This window comes from Helianthus annuus, chromosome 4 (genome assembly GCF_002127325.2).
Source record: "Helianthus annuus cultivar XRQ/B chromosome 4, HanXRQr2.0-SUNRISE, whole genome shotgun sequence".
Taxonomy (NCBI): Eukaryota; Viridiplantae; Streptophyta; class Magnoliopsida; order Asterales; family Asteraceae; genus Helianthus; species Helianthus annuus.
This window is the reverse complement of record NC_035436.2, coordinates 24074057-24095554: the sequence shown is the minus strand read 5'-3', so window position 1 is coordinate 24095554 and position 21498 is coordinate 24074057. Positions and strand designations below refer to the sequence as shown.

Sequence of the window (21498 nt, the reverse complement as noted above, 5' to 3'; positions counted from 1 at the left end):
GCAGCTAGGACCAAATCTAGGCAAAATGAGTAGAATTCAACCCCTTAATGGGAATATGTACAAGTGTAGTTAGTTGACTTTAAAAGAGTATTACTTGAACCTGTTCTAGTTGAACTTTATCGAACCCCTTGAACCGAGCTTTGCTTAATCCCACATGACTTTTAACAAATACTATTTGCTTATTCGATCTACAAAAGTTGAGCTCGAGCATACATCATGAATCCTAGTTCTAGTGCATGTATACTTGCAATGACGCGGTTTCATACATGCTTCTTCAGTTCACATATGATATTTGAATATTATATATCAAACAATCAGAATGAGAAGAGTCTACAAAGCCCTTGAACTTTCACCTAATGTCTACAAAGCCCTCGAAATTTCACCCAATGTCTACAAAGTCCTTCAAATTTCACAACCAAACTCAAAACATAAATTAAATCTGTTACTGTTGAAAAAATAATCATACTGAACTCTTCTTATATACAAGTATTCACTCCACCTCTCTAAAACGTCCCACGAAACACACAACGATTTCTGTTTTGAAATATTGTTGAGTGTCATGAACTCACACCGTCATTTCCCAAAACTATAGCAATGCCCATGTTTGGCATTGTATAATCAAACCCGGTTTTGAACTTGTGCCTGAATACATTTCCAGGCTTACGGTTACCTGCTGCTGGTTGTTTCTCTTCACCGTTCGCCACAAAGTGTGTGTCTTCGGCTTTTCTGGGAACATTTCAAAATTATTTAGTATTTATTTATGACTGGGTCAATTGACTCATATTGGGTAGCGTTTTATCTCAAACGGATCAAATGGGCCCGATAAACGGATAGCTAAAAGGGTAACATGCCAGAGAGAAATACCGAAAAACTTACGGATCAAAAGAACGGTCAGCATCTGTATAGTTCATATCCAAGATGCATGCTTTCAAGATCTCGGCTTTATAGGTGCTAATAACTTCTTTTCGAGTTTCGGGAGGAAGTTCCATCAAAACATCATGCACCATCAATCCATGTTGTTTCTTAAGTTCATCCACCTCTTTCTTCTGCTCCGCCATAATACGCTCAAGTTTCTCCACAATAGTATCCACATCATCAGTATCACCATCATCATGGCTCGAACCTTGGTCCTCACCATCAGAAGGTATGGGCTCACTTGGGTCACCATGGCTCGAACCTCTGGGTGCATCATTCCAATATTTTCGACCCGAAGGGAAATGTTCAAGAGATAAAGATCCAGGAGAGTTGTTGCCAGATTTGTTTGTTGATGGGGTGGAGTCAAAGTCAACTTCGTTAACGTCACGATCTGTTACTGACCAATCAGGAAAGCATGACCGAATTTCTGATTCGATCATTTCGGCAATTGCGGAGACGTCTTGATCGGTTAGATCAAGCTCTTGGACCATTTCTTTAGCAACTGCAGAGGGTGTGTCGTGTTTGATATCGAATGGGAAATGAATAGTTCGAGCATGACCTGGCCAACAAAACAAAATCTAATTGTTAAACGAGCGGGATGTGGCCAAACGCGTTGGTTTAACGTGCTAACACTATTGTCTATTTTTTACAATTAATTAGTTCATTAAATACTCGTACCATAAAAAATATAGAGTAAAATGCCATTTTAGGCCCTGAGGTTTGGCCAGTTTTGCAACTTTCGTCCAAAGGTTTGTTTTTCCCCATCTGGATCTAAAAGGTTTGAAATCTTGCCATTTTCATCTGGCTCGTTAACTCCATCCATTTTTCTCCATTAAGTCAGGGGTATTTTCGTCCTTTTTTTACTTAATGTAAAAAGACAGAATTGCCCTTTTAAGTTTAAAAAAAAGACCGAAATACCCTTGACTTAACGAAGAAAAATGGATGGAGTTAACGAGCCGGATGGAAATGGCAAGATTTCAAACCTTTTAGATCCAGATTGGGAAAAACAAACCCTTGGACGAAAGTTGCAAAACTGGCCAAACCTTAGGGATGAAAAGTATTAAAATAATATTTAATTTTGTTTAATTAACTAGACTTAGGAGGTTAAAAACATCCGAATAACACTTTTAGGCGACTTTCAACCCGCTTTTGTTCGACCCAATTTGAACATAATCCAAACCAACCCATTTTCAAATAAACAGGTTAAAATTGACGACTGTAAGTCCAAAACTAAAAGATATAATCAGATGACCTGTTGTATCATCCATGCGTAATTTCAAGAATACTGTATTTGGGTCTCCCATTTGACCCTGAACCGTGAAATCCCGAGCAGTATCAAGATTCTCAGTGTCATCATCTAGAAAATTCATCAAAAAATTTAAAATTCACAGAAAAAAAAAACAAAACAGATATTACCTTGATAGAGATATTACCTTGATAGAGATTGGCTTTCAATTGTAAATTTGTATTTTCGTCATCGTCTTTTTCGTGCAGAAAAGGATCCATCAATAAATCCTTAGCACTTAATCTATCCGCAACATTGGCGATACATTTTTCAATAAATGATTTGATTTCGGGATCATTTACTTTTGTTAATGAAGCTGGTTTGACACCCTAACAAAATAGAAAAAAGAAAAATAAAATTTATTAAAGCTTTTATTTAGTTAATCCTCACAAACTTGCAATTTATTGACAGTAAGCCTACTATTTCTTTTTTTTTTTTAATGATATTTTTTTTGTAATTTTATTGGTGATTATATAATAATTTACATCGAGATAGTTGGTAAACGGGCAACAAGCTGCGCCGCTACCCCTTTTTGAATAGCAAAACTAAGCCTTTTAAAAACTAGGTCCATAGATCTCGGGGTCATAACATTACTATAGCACAAACACATATACCTTACTAATTGATGAACTTGATCTATGTGGAACAGGATGAATGGAAATAACAGGTGGCGTAAATCACTTACCGATGTCACGTTCTTATATATTTGAGCCGCATTTGCACATTCAATATATGGATACTCAAACGTCACCAATTCAAGTAGGCACATCCCAAAGGCATATATATCTACAAGTTCATTATAATCCTCTTCATATAGCTCTGGTGCCATGAACTCTGGGGTTCCTAGATATAGAAAACAACCATACGTCACTAGTAGCGGTGGCAAGTCATGCAGGTTGGATAAAGGATCAAAAGTGGGCTGGGCCCCATTGGGTTGACCCGCAAACACCATTTTCCATTTTAATAAAATTTTGCTCTTTATTAAAAAAAGCAAGATTTTAAAAAACGTGGACTCACCGATCACACTATGAGCAGAAGGAATTTGACGAAGAATGGCAGCTAATCCAAGATCACCGATCTTTACCTCACCTTGGCTTCCGTTAACATAAATATTGTCACATTTGAGGTCACGATGAATAATTGGCGGGTCATGACTATGAAGATACACCAATCCCTCCAAAATTTGCTTGGACCATTTCTTCAACGCGCGCAAATCTACATGCTTATGCTTCGTTCGGTACCTATCGAAAATCACTGGCATGGTTTTTAAGTATATATTTATGAATCCCTCAATGGCTTAAGAGGCGTTTGGATTTGCGATATTAAGTCGTTTAGTGGTCAGTTTCATACTAGCTGCAACAAAACTGATTAGTAAAAGGTGTACTAAGATTAAGAGTAAAGTACACGAATGGTCCCTGTGGTTAACCAAAATTTTGGAGTTAGTCCTTAGCTTTTCAAAAGTACACGGATGATCCCTGTGGTTTGCACTTTGTAACGCATTTAGTCCCCAGCTAACAAATCTAAAGGTTTCAGCAGGTCCAAGTTAGGAACTAAACGAGTCACAAAGTGCAAACCACAGGGACCATCCATGTACTTTTGGCAAAATTTGGGGACTAAATGCGTTACAAAGTGCAAACCACAGGGAGCATTCTTGTACTTTTGAAAAACTAAGGAATAAATCTAAAATTTTGGTCAACCACAGGAACCATCCATGTACTTTACTCTAAAAATAACCTAATTAGCTATTCTTTTAACCTAATTTGAGAGAAATTAACTTCCATCTCACATGACGCGTCGAGAACTTCCTTTTTAGTCTTTTTATGTATTAGGGGTTGTTTGTTTACCTCTTAATGAGGCTCTTAATGGTTCAGACCTCTTACTGGTTCAACACTTAATGGTTCAGGCTGTTTGTTTCACGAGCAAATATCTGAATGATTCAGACATTTGCCTCTGAATGGTTAAGATTTATACAGAGTCTGAATGGTTAAGACCTCTAATCTGAATTGGTCAGACATTTGCCTCTGAACGATTAAGCATTATACAGGCTCTTAATGGTTCAGACTTCTTATTGGTTCAGCACTTAATAGTTCAGACCTCTTACTGGTTCAGCACTTAACCATTCAGATGTTGCCAAACAGCCCCTTAATATCACTTATAAACAGAATTTGCCAAAAAACTCAAATGACTTAAAAAGATTATTACATCTTCAAAGACATACGAAACGCATATCCAAACACCCTCTTTGCAACGAAATGGACGGTTAGGAGTAAACTAAACATACTGTCTTAGTGTCCCAGATGTGAAAATCTCGGTGATTACGTTGATATGCTCGTTCTTTGTATCAACCCAAGAGTTGTAGAATTTGATAATGTTCTTGTGCTTAAGCGTTTTGAGCAAATGAACTTCGGAGTGTAGAAGATCTAACTCCTCAGGGTTCCTCAAGAAATTAGGAATTTTTATTTGATTCCAAGCAACTTCGATTCCTTCCAATTCATCAAACGCTCTATATCTAAAATATGCGATACGTAATCAAGGATTTGGTAATCACTATCAATGTTCATACAAAAATGCCAAAGCAACACTACAGTTTGCATGCATGAAGCACAGACAAAAATTTAGTATGATTGCTATGCTAGCTTCATTGTTCACATTTCAACAATTTGTACAAAACCACTGTTATTTTGCAAAAAAAAAAAAAAAAAAAAAAAAAAAAAAAAAAAAAAAGGTTTAGTTTGAAACAATAACCAATTGTGAATGTACAAAATCACTAGAAGTCCTCAATTAACCCAAAAATATGATATTAAACCATGAATTTGGATGCACTGGTCAATGAAAATCAACTTAGTTTGCAATATTTTCTGTAAAAATGCGCCTGATTAACCCGCCCGAACATACCCGTTATTTGAATACACAAAAATTGATTAAACTAATTGTTATTAGGGTCGGGTATCAGCTAGACCTTTAAACATCAAAAACCGGAAATAACCTGAAACGCAATCAACCTGAAGTACATCGGATCAACTTTTGGCCTGTTACCAAGAATTCATGAATACACAACAACTAGGGCTGCAAACGAACCAAACAACTGGCGAACAGTTTGTGAACCGATCGGCAGGAAGTTCGTTTGTGTCCGTTCGCTTATTAAACAAACGAACACGAACAAGAAATTTCGTTCGTTTAGTTACATGAACGAACATGAACAAAGGCCTCGTTCGTTCATTTATGTTCGTGAACGTTCGGTAATGTGTTCGATAGTTCACTAGAGTTTTAGTTTTTATATTTTATTAAATACTTGAAGATTTCGACAACCAAAATATTTAATAAGTGTCAGTGTATTATATATTATGTTCATGAGCGTTTGTTTGTGTTCAATTGTTTCCATTTGTGTCCATAAACTTTAGTTTGTGCTCATTTGTGTTGATCAATTAACAAACAAACACAAACAAGTTCATTTCTTAACAAGAACACGAACATAAAATCTTGTTCGGTAAGTGTTCGTGAACACATATATTTCTTAACAAACAAACGAACTCGAACAAGGTCTTATTCGTGTTCGTTTGCAGCCCTAACAACAACTTTCCATATAGTACCAAAAAGCATGAGGCTTGGAATCTTTCAAATAAAAAATGTAGCATGTAAACCAAAATTTTGAAAAATTAACAAACATGTCCAAACCCAAACTAACCTGACCCGAAAAAAACCCGATTACCAAATTAAGCGACCCGGACTACGCGCGACCCGAATACTAAACCACATCAACACCCTAAATTGTAAACAATTTGACATATAATCAAAAGGATACGCCTTTTTGCAAGCCCCCTGCCCTAACACTTCCTTGTACTACAATCATCCATTATTCAACAACAATTACTCAAATTAAAACAAAATAATTAAATCAGATAATCGTATAATTTGAACTTTTGAAGTATGTGAGATTCTAACCCGACCGTAACGACCAGAAGGATCGATCTCAACGAACTCTGCATCGGAATCGTCGGCGTCGTGATCTGACGACGATTCCGGTGACATTGCGGTGATGAAGTCCGAACTGATGTGAAGCGTTGTAATTGTGTCGGAGAAAGTAGTTGCCGTCGCCGGCGCCGGTGACCGGATGATTACGGGGTTAGGGTTTGGAAGATGGTGAATTGCATGCGTGTGTGTGTAAGTGTATGTATAGACGTGTAAAGAGCATATATTTTTATTTTTATTTTTTTATATAATAATAAGATTAGTAATGACGTCATGCTTTATATAATATAATTATATGTTAGATTGAGTATACGTATTAACATAAAGCGCCCCGCTTTAGTTAAAGCAGGGCGTTTTAGAGTGTACGAATAGACAAAGGGGTATGCGAATAGCTCGGGCATGCCTTTAATAACTTCCTTGTTGTTGCCTTGTTGGTCACCAACTTCTTTGATCTTGAGATTAAAAACAAAAAATTGCAGAAAACTAGTCTTATTGGTCACAAGGCAATGGGCCATGGTTGAAAGTTGATTGCTATTTTAGGCCGACTTTTGAATAAAATAATTGAAAACTGATAAATAGAAATAAATGATAAAATCTATTTAGTCATTAAATAATCATTATTTTGGAGGATTGTAAGATGCCTTTGATGTTTTGTGAGAAACAACAATTCCTATCACTTAGATTTATTGATTTAACGTTTGTTGTTTGACATTTGACAAGTTCATATGATAGCATTTTGACTTTTTGTGTATCAACTTGTCGATGACTTTTATTTTAAGAATGCTAGTCGTACACTTCTTTGCACTTATTTCATGTGATACTTGTAGGGCACGTAATGGCAAATCTTTTCACGGAACGAAACATGTAGGTTTATCTTGGTGTCAATGGCGTAAAAACGACTTGTAATTTAAATTTCATTTGGTGTGACTTGTATGTCGGATTCCACTGTTTGTTTGTTTGTTGCTTGCAACAAATAGTCCCGGTTTACTGCTCAAAAAAAACAAAAAAGAAATCTTTTGACGGAATGTTGCTCACATGAGCACTGGTGGATCCGGGAACCCTTTTCAGTGGGTTTTTGTTGATAGATTGTCAGTAATTCTAACTATTTTTATTTAAATTATACAAGTTTCCCACTATTTTTCCCATTTTTTTCTAGATCGGGTGGGTTCCTGAAAACCCACAAAAGAGGCCAAGATCCACCTTGCACATGATTAATGAATAAGATTTAATGATGGTTTCATTAGACAAAATGAACAAATATAAACAAATGTTTTGTATATGTTTTATAAATTCTTCCCTTGTATACGAATGCAATATATAAAAAAATACTTTTAAAGATATAGTTATAAATGAACAACTATAAACAAATGTATAAGAAGACAAACATTATGTATATTTCAAAGTAAATATTATTTATGATAAAAAATTATGGAGGCAAGGTGTGGTAGCACCTTAATAACTCATGTTATAACAATAAAACTATTGAAGTTATAATAATAACTAGTGTGTTGCGGCAGACGTGAATTTAGTTAGTTTCGGTGCAATCTCCATAGCAAACGAAAGATCATAATATATAAAACTATAGTCGTAATATCTCAAAATGTGTTCGGCTCGTTGATTCTTTTAGAATATAGTCGTAATATCTCAAAATGTGTTCGGCTCATTGATTCTTTTAAAACAAAGAAGGAAAACCATTTAATTTTTTTAAGTTTTTTACAATAAAGAAGGAAAACCATTTAAATATTTTAAGTTTGATGATAAAAGAACGATTTAAACTAAAATTTGGAAGGTTACAATTTGTATGAATCATTTAAAAGCCCAAAAACAAATTTATAGCCTCATTTGGAATTGGATGTATAAACAAATATTTTTAACGAAATAGCATCCAATAAATTAATAGTTATATCCTTCAATAAACAACAAATGACCTTTGGTTCAAATCAATGAATACATATCATTTCTAAAGTTTTTATTACTTAATGTATTGCATAAAAGTAAAACACGATGTGACGAGTCTTCTTTTCGAAAAGCCTAAAGGGTGTTTTCTCCGTACCCAAAAAATAAACTTAATTGACCAAGAATGTAAGATAGAACATGAATTATTCAAGCATACTTAACCAATCAATAACGCTCATATCAAACAACTACCTAAAATATTATTTATAAGCTATCAAAAATAGAAATTGTATTGGCATGTTTTATAACATAAAAAATGATGCATAGTTGTATGGGTGGGTGGGTTGGTTTCTATGTTAACAATTGAGACTACTTTTCAAGGATTATCGGTTCTTACCCTCTCACCACTTGTTTAGAAAATAGTGGCGGACCCAAAATTTATTTACTGAGGGTGCAAACCTGGGTCTTAACCAACATTTCAAGGGGTGCGATCAAGATTTTTGACTACAAAATACAATAATTTTTTTTTTCATGGGGTGCGTCCGCCTACTCTGTTAGGAAGGTCATACATAAGTTCAAGATGTCGGATGTCAATGAGATGGACCCAAATCTAGAGAGAAGGTTAAACGAGAAGTTGTCATGGGTTGCGTGAGATGAGAGAGGAGAGAAAACCCACAATTCGTGAAGGATGAGAAGAGGTTGGCATATCATATGAGAGATGTCCTAAAAAATAACTTCCATTTTTTCGTATCGGTTTTCTTGAAATATGAAAGTTCTCTATAAGCTCTCTTCGCAACCTTAATAACGACATGCTTTATCATCCCTGCTAACATAGAAATACACATCGGCATTTTATAAAACAAGTAACACGTTTTATTTTTAGCATTTCTCTGAATCGTCGTGTTACATATCATTTTTTATTGTGATTGTAAGGAAATTTTTAAGAAAGTATGGCATAAATAAGTCATCCTAAAGTTCTGTCTATCGAAGCAATCTTTTCTTATTTAGCAATGCAACTCATTATTTTATCATAAGTCATAACATCATATATATTTACAAGTTTTTGATAACTCAAATTTTTGTGGTTTACTCTTCATCCTTTTGTTCATCACTTTGAATTGTTATGGGGAGGGGGTCGTGCGTTATAGCATCACGGAAACAATGTTCAACGCATTATTTCCCACCGCCACCATAAACATCAACGCGTGATACATTAACGAAAACACGTTTCCGTGATTTTTTCAACGCCGGGATGATATTATTTTGTGAGGGTAGTTGTTGGTTGGGGGGAAATTGTTGGGTGTGGTGGTGAGTGATGACCACCCCCATTAAAAAAGGTTGTGAGTGATGGAAAAATGATTGATAACATGGCGGAACTTGATTGGTGCTTGTGAGTGATAGAATTCTATCACTAGTGACCACCCCCATTCCCCTTATCATGACTTTTATTTATCATTTACAATATTGTTAAGGCTTATCTTATTCTCACATCCTTAAATCTTATTCCCACACCCGTTTTCACTCTATCTCTCTCTATATATATATCTATGTATATATAGAGAGAGATAGATGGGAGGGGTGTGGGAATATTAACACCCGTTTGTTAAACCACGTGGGTAGTCAATAGGTTAGATATGTATCGCGTAGACCGCTCTGAGAAAGCATATTGTTAAACCACGTGGGTAGTCAATAGGTTAGATCATATGTATCGCGTAGACCGCTCTGAGAAAGCATATTGTTAAACCATGTGGGTAGTCAATAGGTTAGATCATATGTATCGTGTAAACCGCTATGAGAAAACACACTACATATGTCTATGTTTAACATATATTGGATTAATAATGTACAACTATGATTCGGGATTGATGGTACACTACAGGTGTCACGTTTAACAGATATTGGATTAATAACGTACAACTATGATTCGGGATTGATGGTACAACTGTGATTCAAGATTGATGGTACACCCATAATTCTTAGTCCAACGCGATTGGACTTGGTCTGCTCACATCAGACAGTTGAGACTGACTAAGTCCAATCGTGTTGTACTAAGAATTATGAGTGTACCGTCAATCTTGAAGTATGTCTTCAACGTACATATATCATGTCATCATATCATCTCTCAACTTGAGAGATGATGACATGATATATGTACGTTGAAGACATACTACAAGCATGTAACTTGGGGCTATGACTTATAAAATAAACCCAACTAAAAGATCCCTAATAGCCGAATGATCCCCACTCGCTGCCTTGCAAGCTATCTCCGTGTATAGGCAGGCCATCATAATAATTTTTTAAAAGATATGTAACAACAATAAACTTAGGAGTACAGACGTTGCTATCATGATTCAGCCTCTTAGACTAGAAGGTACGGGGGCCGGCTAAGGCCCTGCTAGGACCGGCGCCGGTCCCCCACACCGCCCCCCTGGGGCTCGGCTCGGCACAACCGGCACCCCACAGCCGGGGTAGCCGGTCCTCTCTCCTCCTTCCTTCTCTCACATATACCTATACATACATACATATATATACACAAAGGGGTTCATCCCCCATTCCCCTAGGTCCATCCTCTCCAAGTCACTCCTACGTGGCGCCTACGTGGCGGCTCATCCCCTCCAAACCCATCCTCTCCATACCCTTTAGTCTTAGTTACCCTGTGATTTCTCTTTCTTGATGTATACGTGTTTCTCAGGAGTTTTTCAATGTATATGGCGTTTTCAACACACACATGAGATTTTATTAATGTACATGCCCTTCCGTAAATTGGTAGATTTCTAGTCAGCTTATCATGCCACGAGTTGGTTCCAATTTTAAGCAAGCCAAATACAAGGAAATTACAAGCCGAGGGAAGTTGGTTTATACAGTTTCGAGTGGTAACTCTACGCATCTAGTCAAACAGCCCTAGCATAGAGATTGTAACAATAAAACTGATAGTCGTCATTAGTTCATGGTCAATAGTAGATAGACTAGACTTCGACTATTAACTTTAACAATGTTTGTTGGGTGACATTTAGATAATATTCGGGTATTTGTTGGGTGACATTTAGATAATATTCGGGAATACCCAAACACAAAATGTAGCACAAACAGAAAAAATAGCCATTTTGGGTAAACTAGTGCACCATTGCACATTGCGGTCAATAATATATTCTGCTACACTAAAACATGTTACATGTACAAGACTTGACAACTCACAATAAACGATCTGATTTTGCATTCGCCCCTTCAAACCATACTAACCGAAAATTTAGGCTAGTCCATCCCAAATAATCAACTAGTAACGCTTAAAGTGGTCTCTACTGAAGAACGGATGTCTTAAAGCTTCTCTTGCTGTTAACCTATCTAAAGGATCGTATCTTAAAAGCCCCTGTAAGAGATGAATTAGGTCCCCAGCCGAATGGTCTACATGCTGCATGATTAAGTTCTGTAAAAGAAAAATAATATCATTAAGATTATGTTAAGTGTACGAGAACAGTAAATGGAGATGATCACTGGGGATTGAAACCTGAAGTCGAGGTAGTTTTTGAACGGCTTTGATACTTTCTCGAGAGGTAGCACCTTCAGGCCAGTCCAGCCTACCTTTTCTAATGTACTTGTCTGCATGCCGACTGAAAAGATGGTAACATTAATATATAGAATTACGAAAAAACGCTGCCATATAAACGAAGAAAATACTCACTCTGCTTTCCTCAACATGTGCTGAGGTAAAAAGCCAAGGACCCTTTCCATCATAGCAAGATGTTCGAGATTCTCGTGTGTTTGGAACAAAGCTTCACCCTGTTATACAAGTGTACAAGTCAAAATAAGCCTTCAAGTCTTCAAAAGTTTACTTACTCTCAAAATGATTGTCTCCTTTTGATGCAAAGAAAAAAAAGGTCAAAACGACATTTATTTGTTGTGTCATAAAGAGACAAAAGGTTAAGCCACCCGTATATTGAAAGATGATGTAGCTCAAAACTTACCGAGCATAGCTCTACAAGGATACAACCCACACTCCATATATCACAAGGGTAACTCCATCCCAATCCTGTAAGAAACACGGGTCAGATGGCAAATAAATATGTGAGCCTACTATGCATACAAACATAGGAAGGGATATGCATGTGGAGCCCACTAAAGCATTCATCTTGTTTTCTTAAAGCCACACATATACTGAAGTTACTTTATAGACCACCCAAGTTTATATCCATTTTCATTTAGTACCCAAAATGCCTTTTAATGAACTGAGCTGAATATTTGAATGGCTTCAACATACATTATCCACAAATGATCAAGAAAATTAAACTAGTTCAATAAACTAAACAAGGTAAATACCTAATATAACTTCTGGTGCCCGATAATGGCGTGTTGACACTATGTAGCTCTGGTCTGGACGATCATACGTGGTGCTACCAAAATCAATCACTTTGATAGCACTGCATTTTGGTATTCTTTTGGAGTATGAACTATCCTTGGGTGACCTAGATGAACCCTAAAACAACATATTGCAAACAAGAATTGTTAGCCATCAGCATCTGCCATGATATAAACTAAATAGGGCTGATCTGGACTTGAATCTCAAAAGAGTCGAACTGAAAAAGAAAAAAAAACTTGGGTGAAATAGTCAAAACTCACCCGAAGTGTGTTTTTGATAGCATAAAACATTAAAATCCCGCAAACCATTTTATTCAAAAAAAAAAACATTACTAGAAAAATAATTCAACTTACAAAATCATATATGACACAATAAATACTAGTAAAAAACTAAACTTTTGAACAAAAAAAAGCTCCGGGTCAACCCACCCGTGAAAACAACCATTTTAACCTGGGCTCACTTTGACCCGTTCCCCAACCAGCCCATTTTGCCACCCTCCAAATCATAAAAAAAATGTTCAAACCTTGTAATCAGGCACTTTGATATATTCTGGGGACACTAGAAGAATGTTCTCAGGCTTCAGGTCAGTGTGTATCAAGCGCAGATCATGCATGACTGCAACATATTTAACAAACACACATTAATACATTGATAATCAGCAGCAAAGACAGTCAAGAACGGTCAAACTTCTAACTAACACACAGGGAACTACCCAAAGACAGTCAATAAAACAGAAAACAAACAAGCGCAGAAGAATTAACGGATGTAAAAATAGCATAAGCGATTACTACACACATGCTATACATTCCAAGAGTTGTCTTCCAATCTCTCGAACTAGGTCTATAGGAAATGATCGATAATTGTTTTTGCGTAGAAAATCATATAAACTTGGTCCAAGCTTCTCAAAAACCTGAATGCATCCAAATTATCTTAAACCCAAACATTTGATAAATTGGGGAAATAAATCCACCATATCAATCGTATTTTACTTACAATACAGATATGGTTACGATAGTCAAACCAGTTCCTTAATTGTACACAACTGCAAGGAATAAACAAATTTAACAACAAACGCAAACCGTTACACAACCACGCTACTCAAATAGAAAAGTGGCACTCACCGATTGCCGCCTTTATCATGTTTACCAAGTTGTTGGAGCACATCAATCTCGATCATCGCTGCCTCACGATATTTCTTTATACCACGAACGATTTTAATGGCCACCATTTCCTTCCTTTCTTTATCCCAGCATTCCAATACTTGACCGAATGTACCTAAAACAAACATATATAGAGTTATATTCTTCAATTATCAATAATTAGCTGATTACGTGCAGTTAATTAGTTGGTAAATGATTCTTACCTTCTCCCATTTTCCCATGAATCTTATCTGTAAGAAACAAAAAAAAACCGTAAAAAAATCAGTACCATACAAGAATGATGGTAAAAACATCAAGAAGCTATACATGAAATTTTCAACAACACACTAGAAGAACAAAGCACAAACAACCAATCATTGATGTTTTAAAATGAGTTCATACTCCATTACGAAAAAGTTTTGTTCCCTATTAAAAAAGCTATAAATAAAAACGTAGTTGTATGGCATATTAGATTTTCAGCTAGTACTAAAAACCAGAAATCAATATAAAGATCTATTTGATTGCAGTGAAGGGTAGTTACAGCGAGAAGTTAAATTATCTCCCAGTGCAAACATATAATGCCCATCTTTATCATCTTCACGCCATGGTGGAGAACCATCATGAGCCACACGCTTAAGATGAGATGTTGTACTATTATGGTCTTGGGGTGCCCGCGAGGGTGCAAAGCTTGTCACATTTCCAACATCTTGTCCATAAAACAATCCTAGCTGAGCCTACACACAGGCATCCATTCATGTTTCTTTTAAATAGACATTATTGACTCTCCTTGCCATCATGATTTTAATCAACACTTCAACAGTGTACCAAAAATTTCAAAAACTTGTCAATAACGTCAGCAGAAAAATTATGAAATGAATGATATGCAAGCTGGCAGTTGCAACGACAATGAAAATTAATATTCCATAAACCACACCAAATTCTTCATTATTTTAGAACCAAAAAAATTAATCCATTAAAATCCAGAATAAAACTCCATGGTCACAGATTATAACTCTTACCACACCTTCTCCGATTTACAGTAACACATATGATTAACAAAAAAAACGATATAGCCAAAAGCCACTTACAAAAACCTAGGGAGATCATTATTAAGACTTTTCAATAAAACACAAACACTAGAAAGCAAATCATCAAAAAACAACTTATTGTATACTAAGATCCACCGAAAGCCCAGATCATCAAAACGAACCACAACAAAAGTTTTCGTTGTTAGTTACCTACCGCCCAACCACATCAAATTCCAAATTTCCAGCACAGTCAACTATATACAAGCAAAACCATAACGATTGTCATCCGATGAGATTTTTCTTTAATTAACAACACCAAAATCGATCCAGTACAAAACTCTATGATCACAAATTATAATTCTTACAACACCTTCTCCGATTTAGAGTAGCATACAAGATTAACCTAAAAAGATGAATCCGTCAAAGGTTGCTTAAAATCGTATAAATTAAGGTTTCAGCAATTAATATCTCGAATTAAGTAAAAACTGAGGGAAATCATAACTAGATCAAAACTTCAGACACATAAAAATTAAAACTATAAAACAAATCATCAAAACAAAAGCATAGATCGTCAAAACAAACTCAAACAAAAGTTTTACCGCCAAAACATCAAACTCCAACACACGCAACGAATATTAGGCTAATTAGAACAATAACGAGCACGAGCTGTTATACAATCAGATCTAAACATAAACCCTAGATCTAACCTTACCTCTTCACCGATTCAGATTTCAAACAGATCTAGCAAAATAAACAGATCCAAAACAAAACGCCAACAAAAATAGATAAATCTGAACAAAACGAATCAGATCTTATACCTTCGCAGCCGGATGAACAACATCCCAGCCAATACGCTGCCGTTTTCTCGGTCCGATATCAACGTTACTCATCGGAAACTCCGTCACACGCTCCATCTCCATGATCTGATACAGATCTATTAAAAATTGATGCAAATCTGATGTGAATTTGATGATAATATGAACAGATCTCCGGTTGAATTTCTTCTCTGCGATGGATGATTTGTAGAGGATGATGTATGGATAATCTCGAGCCCTAACGCTAACGGAATATTAACCAATCAATTGAGAATTGTGATGATCTGGCCGTCCACGTGGTGGTTGTTATAGACGTTGATGTGCATGATATGTGGTGGCATCTCTTTGTGGGTTTGACCATGGTTGGTTGATGAGCTTGGTTGTTAACTATGGTTGGGTTAGAGTGGGTGGGGTTTTTTTTCTAATATAATATTCTTAACTTTTTTAATGGGAAAATTTATTTTGACTTTTGATTTACACGTTTATGTTTGATGGGAAAATTTTATTTTGACTTTTGATTTACACGTTTATGAGAATAATTATTGATCATTGAAGTGTTTGTTTTTGTTGGTTAAAATGATATAATTTAGTAATAAACATTTATGAGAATGTGGATAATTAATTTAAAAGATTTGTATAGATTATACATTTGGTTAAAAGATTCGTATAGATTATACATTTGGTTGGTTGATGCATCTTCATAATTAGGGTACTCGAAGCATATGTCAAGCATCTGAACTCTTATGTATGACACATCTTCACTTTTAAAACTATCCAAAGCAAATGACGTATGTCTAGAGTGGAAGTCGATGAAGCTGATCATCATCTTCCTTCATACCCACAATCAGTTACTACAAACTGATTTCGGAAACCGATTGGCCAAATGGAGAGTGTGGCGACTGTGTTGCCACACCACCCAGGCAAACAAAAGGGTTACTTGAAGCCCCGAGTATACTTAACTATCAAGTTTCAACCCACCTTCAACTTTCATCAGTTGTCCGATAACACTCTAACTTTCGATTTGTACACCAGCACTCCCAACTTTCAACTTATTGGCCGATAACACTCCCTAACTAACTGAACCTTAACTCAGTTAGTTTTTGCTTATGTGGCAGTTGATGTGGGATTTTTTGATGACGTGGCAACTGACGTGACATTTTTATGATGTGGCACCTGATGTAGCAGCTGACATGGCATTTTTGATGATGTGGCAGCTGACCTCAGTTAACTGTGTTAGGGTTCTGTTAGTTAGGGAGTGTTATCGACCAATAAGTTGAAAGTTGGGAGTGCTGGTGTACAAATTGAAAGTTGGGATTGTTATCGGCCAATCGATGAAAGTTGGGGTTACTTAAATCTAATATCCCTAAAAAAATAAGTATCTATTTGTTTTTTAAAGCATGTTTTTAACATGTTTATCTTAAGCAGTTTTGGTTCGGTTTTGTTTTGTTCCGTTCCGTTTTTAGTTTAATAACTTTGAAACCGAGTGTTTAACACCCATATGTCCACCACATGCACATTCTTGTAATTCTTGTGTTTTTCTTAAAACATATGATATTTGAGTTAAAGTTACCATTGTCGGATTAGAGTCTTAAATCTTTTTTTTAAACAATTGACAAAATGGAAGTGTAACAGTGTTACATCTATACATGCATATGCAACTACGTTAAAGCGAGAGCATGTTAAAACCTGAAAGAAACTTTTATACATAGTAAAATGCACACTTTCGAAACGCGTCTCAACTAAGTTCTACTCTCTAGGCTTGAACCTCTTGTGGAGTAAAATGCACACTTTTAGAACGCCTCTCAACTAAGTTCTACTCTCTAGGCTTGAACATCTTGTGGATCAGTCCGATTCTTGATCTATGATCATATTAGGATCTCATAGTCGTTCTAAAAAGATTAAATTGATTAGTGATTCTTGTTACAAGATATAAATTACGAAACCTCTATTAAATAAATTTATTCTAGTGTGTTTTTTAACTGCACCATCAGGTTAGTTTTGCAATTAAACTTTTTGTTATGGAATTTTATATGGAAACCATTTTTATATTTAAAGCTTGCTCCAAATATTAGATAAGTTGGGCTTCCACTCGTTATATTGTGTGGCCATCAATATCATATCGTTTAGGTGGTGTTTTACACGTCGTCAAAGTCTATTTTTAGTAACATATTTTATTCACAATAAATGATATACATTCATTCTTAACAAAAAAAAAAAAAAAAAAAAAAAAGGACAAAAATATGTTGGAGATAGACCGGCCTGACCCGACCCATCCAGTGTAGGTTGGTACAGACAACCAACACTAAAATAAGACAGCAAGAACATATGAAAGTAGGGATAAGCATATAGTACCAGATATTAGCACCGGTACCAAAGTATTTCGGTACTAATTCAATACCGACTTTTGACGTTTTGTTACGGGTTCCGTGTGGTACCGGTTTGGTACAGTAATGGTTTTTACCTTCAAATACCAATACCAAATCGTACCGGGTATTTTCGATACTAGTACTGGTTGATACCAAACTCATCCCTATATGAAAGTTTGGAGCTTTTTTTTAAAACGGCTAACTCTCACACACTCTTAAATTTACACCTTTTGGTTTACTAAATGAAAGCCATAAGCAAGAGTCAAATAAAAACATACATACACATACCCACTTAGAAAAAATGCAGAAAAACATATTCATAACCTACCAAATGCCTTTTAATAAATACTAGTTTCAAATCATAAACACAAGAACTTTGCTCAAATCTTTGTTTCAATATGTTCATCAATACTAACAAGTTACATCAAATTACACCAATCATCAAATATATACATATAAATTAGAGTTCACAAGCACAAGTAACAAAGATCTCATCATATCATGTAACAAACATGCTAGAAACGACCTTCGATCACCACAGTGTCGTACGCTGTTAGAAAAAGTTCCCGAACTCAGATTGCTTCGGGTACTTCATCGTACATCGTTTTCAACCGTTTTGACGCCATCGGGTAATATTTCCGGGATCCTTTCGGCCTGCAGAAACTTGTCTGTTTAGTAGGCATAAACTTTGTTCCTTCTTCACTAGTGTAAGTCTCTAAATCGCAATCTTTACAAAAAGATTCAACATCCGATTCCTCCATGAACAAGCGTTTAGACACCTCGATAAGCGGATACGGGTATAGCTTATACCCTCCATAATTCAAACACGCCAGCGCCAACGCACGAATCTCACAAATATACGGTTCAAGAACATAATACTGTAAACAGGATGCTTCCGAATCAACAGTTTCAAGAAACTGTTTATAGTTCCCAAAACGCGAGTACCTTAAAAGCCTACGCGCAAACATCATTTCCTTCGACTTCATGATCGAAAAAGGAAGCTTCCGGAACCATAGAGATAACGACTCACCCGTTTGTTGATGATCAGAACCGAGATGAAGAAGCACGTGAAAGGAATAAAACTCGGGATTCGGTTTACGGGTTTGATCATACAAGTGGTATAAAGACGACAACGTCTTTGTAAGCTGCTCCATGTTAAGGTGATGCATTGGAGAGACATTCGGATCCGAATTCGCGTTATTTCTTTGAAGCTTGTAATGAGAAACGATATGAAACTTTACGATTCTTTCGTATATTCTTATCGCTTGATCTCCCGTCATTATACCTTGCATACTGAGGTCTTGCCTTATGGATCGTGTTCGGTCGAACACAAAGTCATGGATAACTTCGAAGGGTTGACTTTTTGACCCGAAAATGTCTAAAAGGTGATTCAAAGTGTCTTCTAGTACAAAAATGGGGCGTAAGTCAACATCCCGCACGTCTTTCGTGGATATTGTCCTGCAGAACTTTTTAACAGCAAGTGCAGATGACGATAAAGACGGGTTCCCGTTTAATCTTTCGAAAACGGCTAAATCTCGTAGTCGTTCGCGACGTGATCTCTCATCAACTGGACACATATAAGGGCATGATCCGGTTAAGTTGGGGAGGTCATCGGGACCGTTATTGTCTTGTTTATTGTTGATTACAGAACTGGTATGATTCGGTGTTATTTTTCGGGTAGTTTGATGATTTGAAGTGTTTGAAGGTCGAAAGTTGTTCGATTGCGTATGAGATGAAGATGAATAGGTTCCTCTGCCTCTTCCCCTCCCCCTTCTTGGCTGCCATCTCTCCATATGATAAGATCTCTAAAAGACAAAATTGTGCAAAATATAGATCAAACAATGTGTTGGTTTTGGGTCGACCCGTTTAAAATTATAAATAGAATGATTTTAAGATGGCCAGCCTGCCAGCCCGTTTACGCCCTTTTACTAGGGCTGCTTAATGAGCTAGCCGAGCCAGCTTCAGATCAGGCTCGTAGATAAATGAGGCAGTTCGGCTCGGCTTATTTTAGCTCAAGCGAGTTTGTTTATTTTTTCAAATTTCAATAAAAATAATATTTTTTACGTAATTGCAAAATTTATAAACAAATTCAATATGAGCCAAACAAGTAAGCCAACGAGCTTAGATAGATCTAAAACTTGGGCTTAAAAAAATTAAGACTGACTACTATTTGGGTTATAACTTATAAAAATTAAAATGTTGGCTTAGTTTATACGATCAAAACAAGCGAGCTAACAAGTGAGCCTTTTTTAAGCAAGGCTACCATTTATTACAACCAGCCAACCCATTGGACCCGTTTTGAAAAAAGGTGTACACGAGTTGTGTTCGGGTTACAAGACTTTATATATATCCAAGTTACGGGTTAGGGTTAATGTCTTCCACACAAATACATAGGGCTGCAAACGAATTGAACGTTTCAGCGAACAGTTTGTGAACCGTTTGGTAGGAAGTTCGACTGTGTTCATTCCTTTAATAAATGAACGAACACGGACAAGAAATTTAGTTCGTTTAGTTAAATGAACGAACATGAATTGAGGCCGCTTTCATTCATTTATGTTCGTAACGTGTTCGCTTATGTTCATTTGTGTTTTTAGTTTTTATATTTTACTCAAATACTTCAAAATTCCGACAAATAAATATTTAATAAGTATTAGTGCATTATATATTTTGTAAATTCTGTTCATGAACGCTTGTTTCCATTTCTGTTCATTAACATTAGTTTGTGTTCATGAACGCGTGTTGCCTAAAATTAACAAACGAACACGAACATATTAATTTTCTTAACAAACGAACACCGACACAAAATCTAGTTCCGTAAGTATTCATGAACAGTTCGTGAACACGTATATTTCCTTCGTGTCCGTTCGGTTCATTTGCAGCCCTACAAATACATATATAAATCATATTTGGGTTAATCAATTCAGCCTGCCAACCCGAAACCATCAGCCTGTTAGTTTAGTACAGCAGATAATCAGAAGTTGAGTGTTTGTATAGGGGCAAACTAATTATGATATTATCTGATGTTAAAACAATCAATTTTAAATAATATGTTCACAGCTGTTTACCAAACTAATAATTTGAGCCTAATTATGATAATTTATTAGTCTCATAAATAAGCAAATCTAAGCCTAATTATGATAGTTATAAAGAAGAAATTAAACTATATGCAATTCACAGTTTAAAACAATTCATATCAGTAACAAGTACACACAATTTACCAGAAAATAATGTTACTTACATATCCAGTGATTCAGAAGTCAGATTAATCAGCAGGTTCAAAGCATCATCAGGATCATATATTCATAATCTGGATCTCGTAAATTAGCAAGTGTTCACTTGATCCAATCCAAGTCAATGATGTAGAATTGCAGATCAATCATTATAGAAAATTAAAAAAAATATATTGTTTCTGAAACTAGGGTTTTTTTTGTTCGTAGATACCAGTCTTCCTTAACCCAATTTAGGCGTGTTGAAGAGTTGACTACTTTTTTGTATCTGTGAACTACATTTTATTGGTATGGCCCAAATAATATGGGCTTATATGTTATCTTGTATTTTTCGTATTGGTAAAAAACGGGTGTCGGGTCCGGTTCCATACTTAACCCTACCTGCGGATTATAAATCAGGTTGTAATCTTATGATTTGAAATGTGTTCCGACCCAATGAAACCCTGCGCTCCTGTCTTTAGTGGCGAAACTTGAGATTTCCAGACCTAAAAATTTCTATAAAAC

The 21498-nt window shown here is 35.9% G+C and overlaps 3 protein-coding genes across 8 annotated transcripts; all 3 read right to left on the bottom strand.

Moving 5' to 3' along the window:
- Positions 1-286: 286 nt before the first annotated feature.
- On the bottom strand, positions 287-6363 carry LOC110935967 (probable serine/threonine-protein kinase WNK3). 2 transcript variants are annotated; one of them, XM_022178317.2, is made up of 9 exons: positions 6143-6363; positions 6003-6040; positions 4482-4709; positions 3218-3441; positions 2886-3043; positions 2349-2529; positions 2168-2272; positions 877-1474; positions 287-726 (listed from the first exon to the last, which is right to left on the bottom strand). In XM_022178317.2, exons 1-9 carry the CDS (start codon positions 6227-6229, stop codon positions 558-560), a joined length of 1788 nt encoding a protein of 595 aa, XP_022034009.1. In that variant the 5' UTR covers positions 6230-6363; the 3' UTR covers positions 287-557. The 2 variants fall into 2 exon arrangements, with proteins under 2 accessions (XP_022034009.1, XP_022034012.1); XM_022178320.2 differs by lacking the exons at positions 6003-6040; positions 6143-6363 and having other exon boundaries at positions 3218-3454.
- Positions 6364-11085: 4722 nt separating this feature from the next.
- On the bottom strand, positions 11086-15672 carry LOC110935968 (serine/threonine-protein kinase AFC2). 5 transcript variants are annotated; one of them, XM_022178321.2, is made up of 12 exons: positions 15405-15662; positions 14100-14292; positions 13783-13809; positions 13541-13694; positions 13413-13461; positions 13215-13329; positions 12943-13034; positions 12380-12536; positions 12028-12092; positions 11745-11842; positions 11571-11673; positions 11086-11489 (listed from the first exon to the last, which is right to left on the bottom strand). In XM_022178321.2, exons 1-12 carry the CDS (start codon positions 15504-15506, stop codon positions 11340-11342), a joined length of 1305 nt encoding a protein of 434 aa, XP_022034013.1. In that variant the 5' UTR covers positions 15507-15662; the 3' UTR covers positions 11086-11339. The 5 variants fall into 5 exon arrangements, with proteins under 5 accessions (XP_022034013.1, XP_022034014.1, XP_035845458.1 ...); XM_022178322.2 differs by lacking the exon at positions 14100-14292 and having other exon boundaries at positions 15405-15672; XM_035989565.1 differs by lacking the exons at positions 13215-13329; positions 13413-13461 and having other exon boundaries at positions 15405-15650.
- Positions 15673-18067: 2395 nt separating this feature from the next.
- On the bottom strand, positions 18068-21235 carry LOC110935969 (SAC3 family protein C). Its single transcript, XM_022178325.2, has 2 exons — positions 21006-21235; positions 18068-19572 (listed from the first exon to the last, which is right to left on the bottom strand). The coding sequence occupies exon 2, from the start codon at positions 19558-19560 to the stop codon at positions 18340-18342; it is 1221 nt and encodes a 406-aa protein (XP_022034017.1). The 5' UTR covers positions 19561-19572; positions 21006-21235; the 3' UTR covers positions 18068-18339.
- Positions 21236-21498: the final 263 nt, after the last annotated feature.

Bases quoted from the DNA above. Each gene is read 5' to 3' on its own strand.
- LOC110935969 (XM_022178325.2), bottom strand. From the start codon at position 19,560: ATGGAGAGATGGCAGCCAAGAAGGGGGAGGGGAAGAGGCAGAGGAACC.
- LOC110935968 (XM_022178321.2), bottom strand. From the start codon at position 15,506: ATGGAGATGGAGCGTGTGACGGAGTTTCCGATGAGTAACGTTGATATC. The intron at 13,330-13,412 runs GTAAGTAAAATA...GGATGCATTCAG, and splicing joins ATCGTAACCATATCTGTATT to GTTTTTGAGAAGCTTGGACC. The intron at 12,537-12,942 runs GTTTGAACATTT...ATGTTGTTTTAG, and splicing joins TCAAAGTGCCTGATTACAAG to GGTTCATCTAGGTCACCCAA.
- LOC110935967 (XM_022178317.2), bottom strand. From the start codon at position 6,229: ATGTCACCGGAATCGTCGTCAGATCACGACGCCGACGATTCCGATGCA. The intron at 3,044-3,217 runs GTGAGTCCACGT...TTCTATATCTAG, and splicing joins TTCTGCTCATAGTGTGATCG to GAACCCCAGAGTTCATGGCA. The intron at 2,273-2,348 runs GTAATATCTCTA...TGAATTTTCTAG, and splicing joins GAAAGCCAATCTCTATCAAG to ATGATGACACTGAGAATCTT.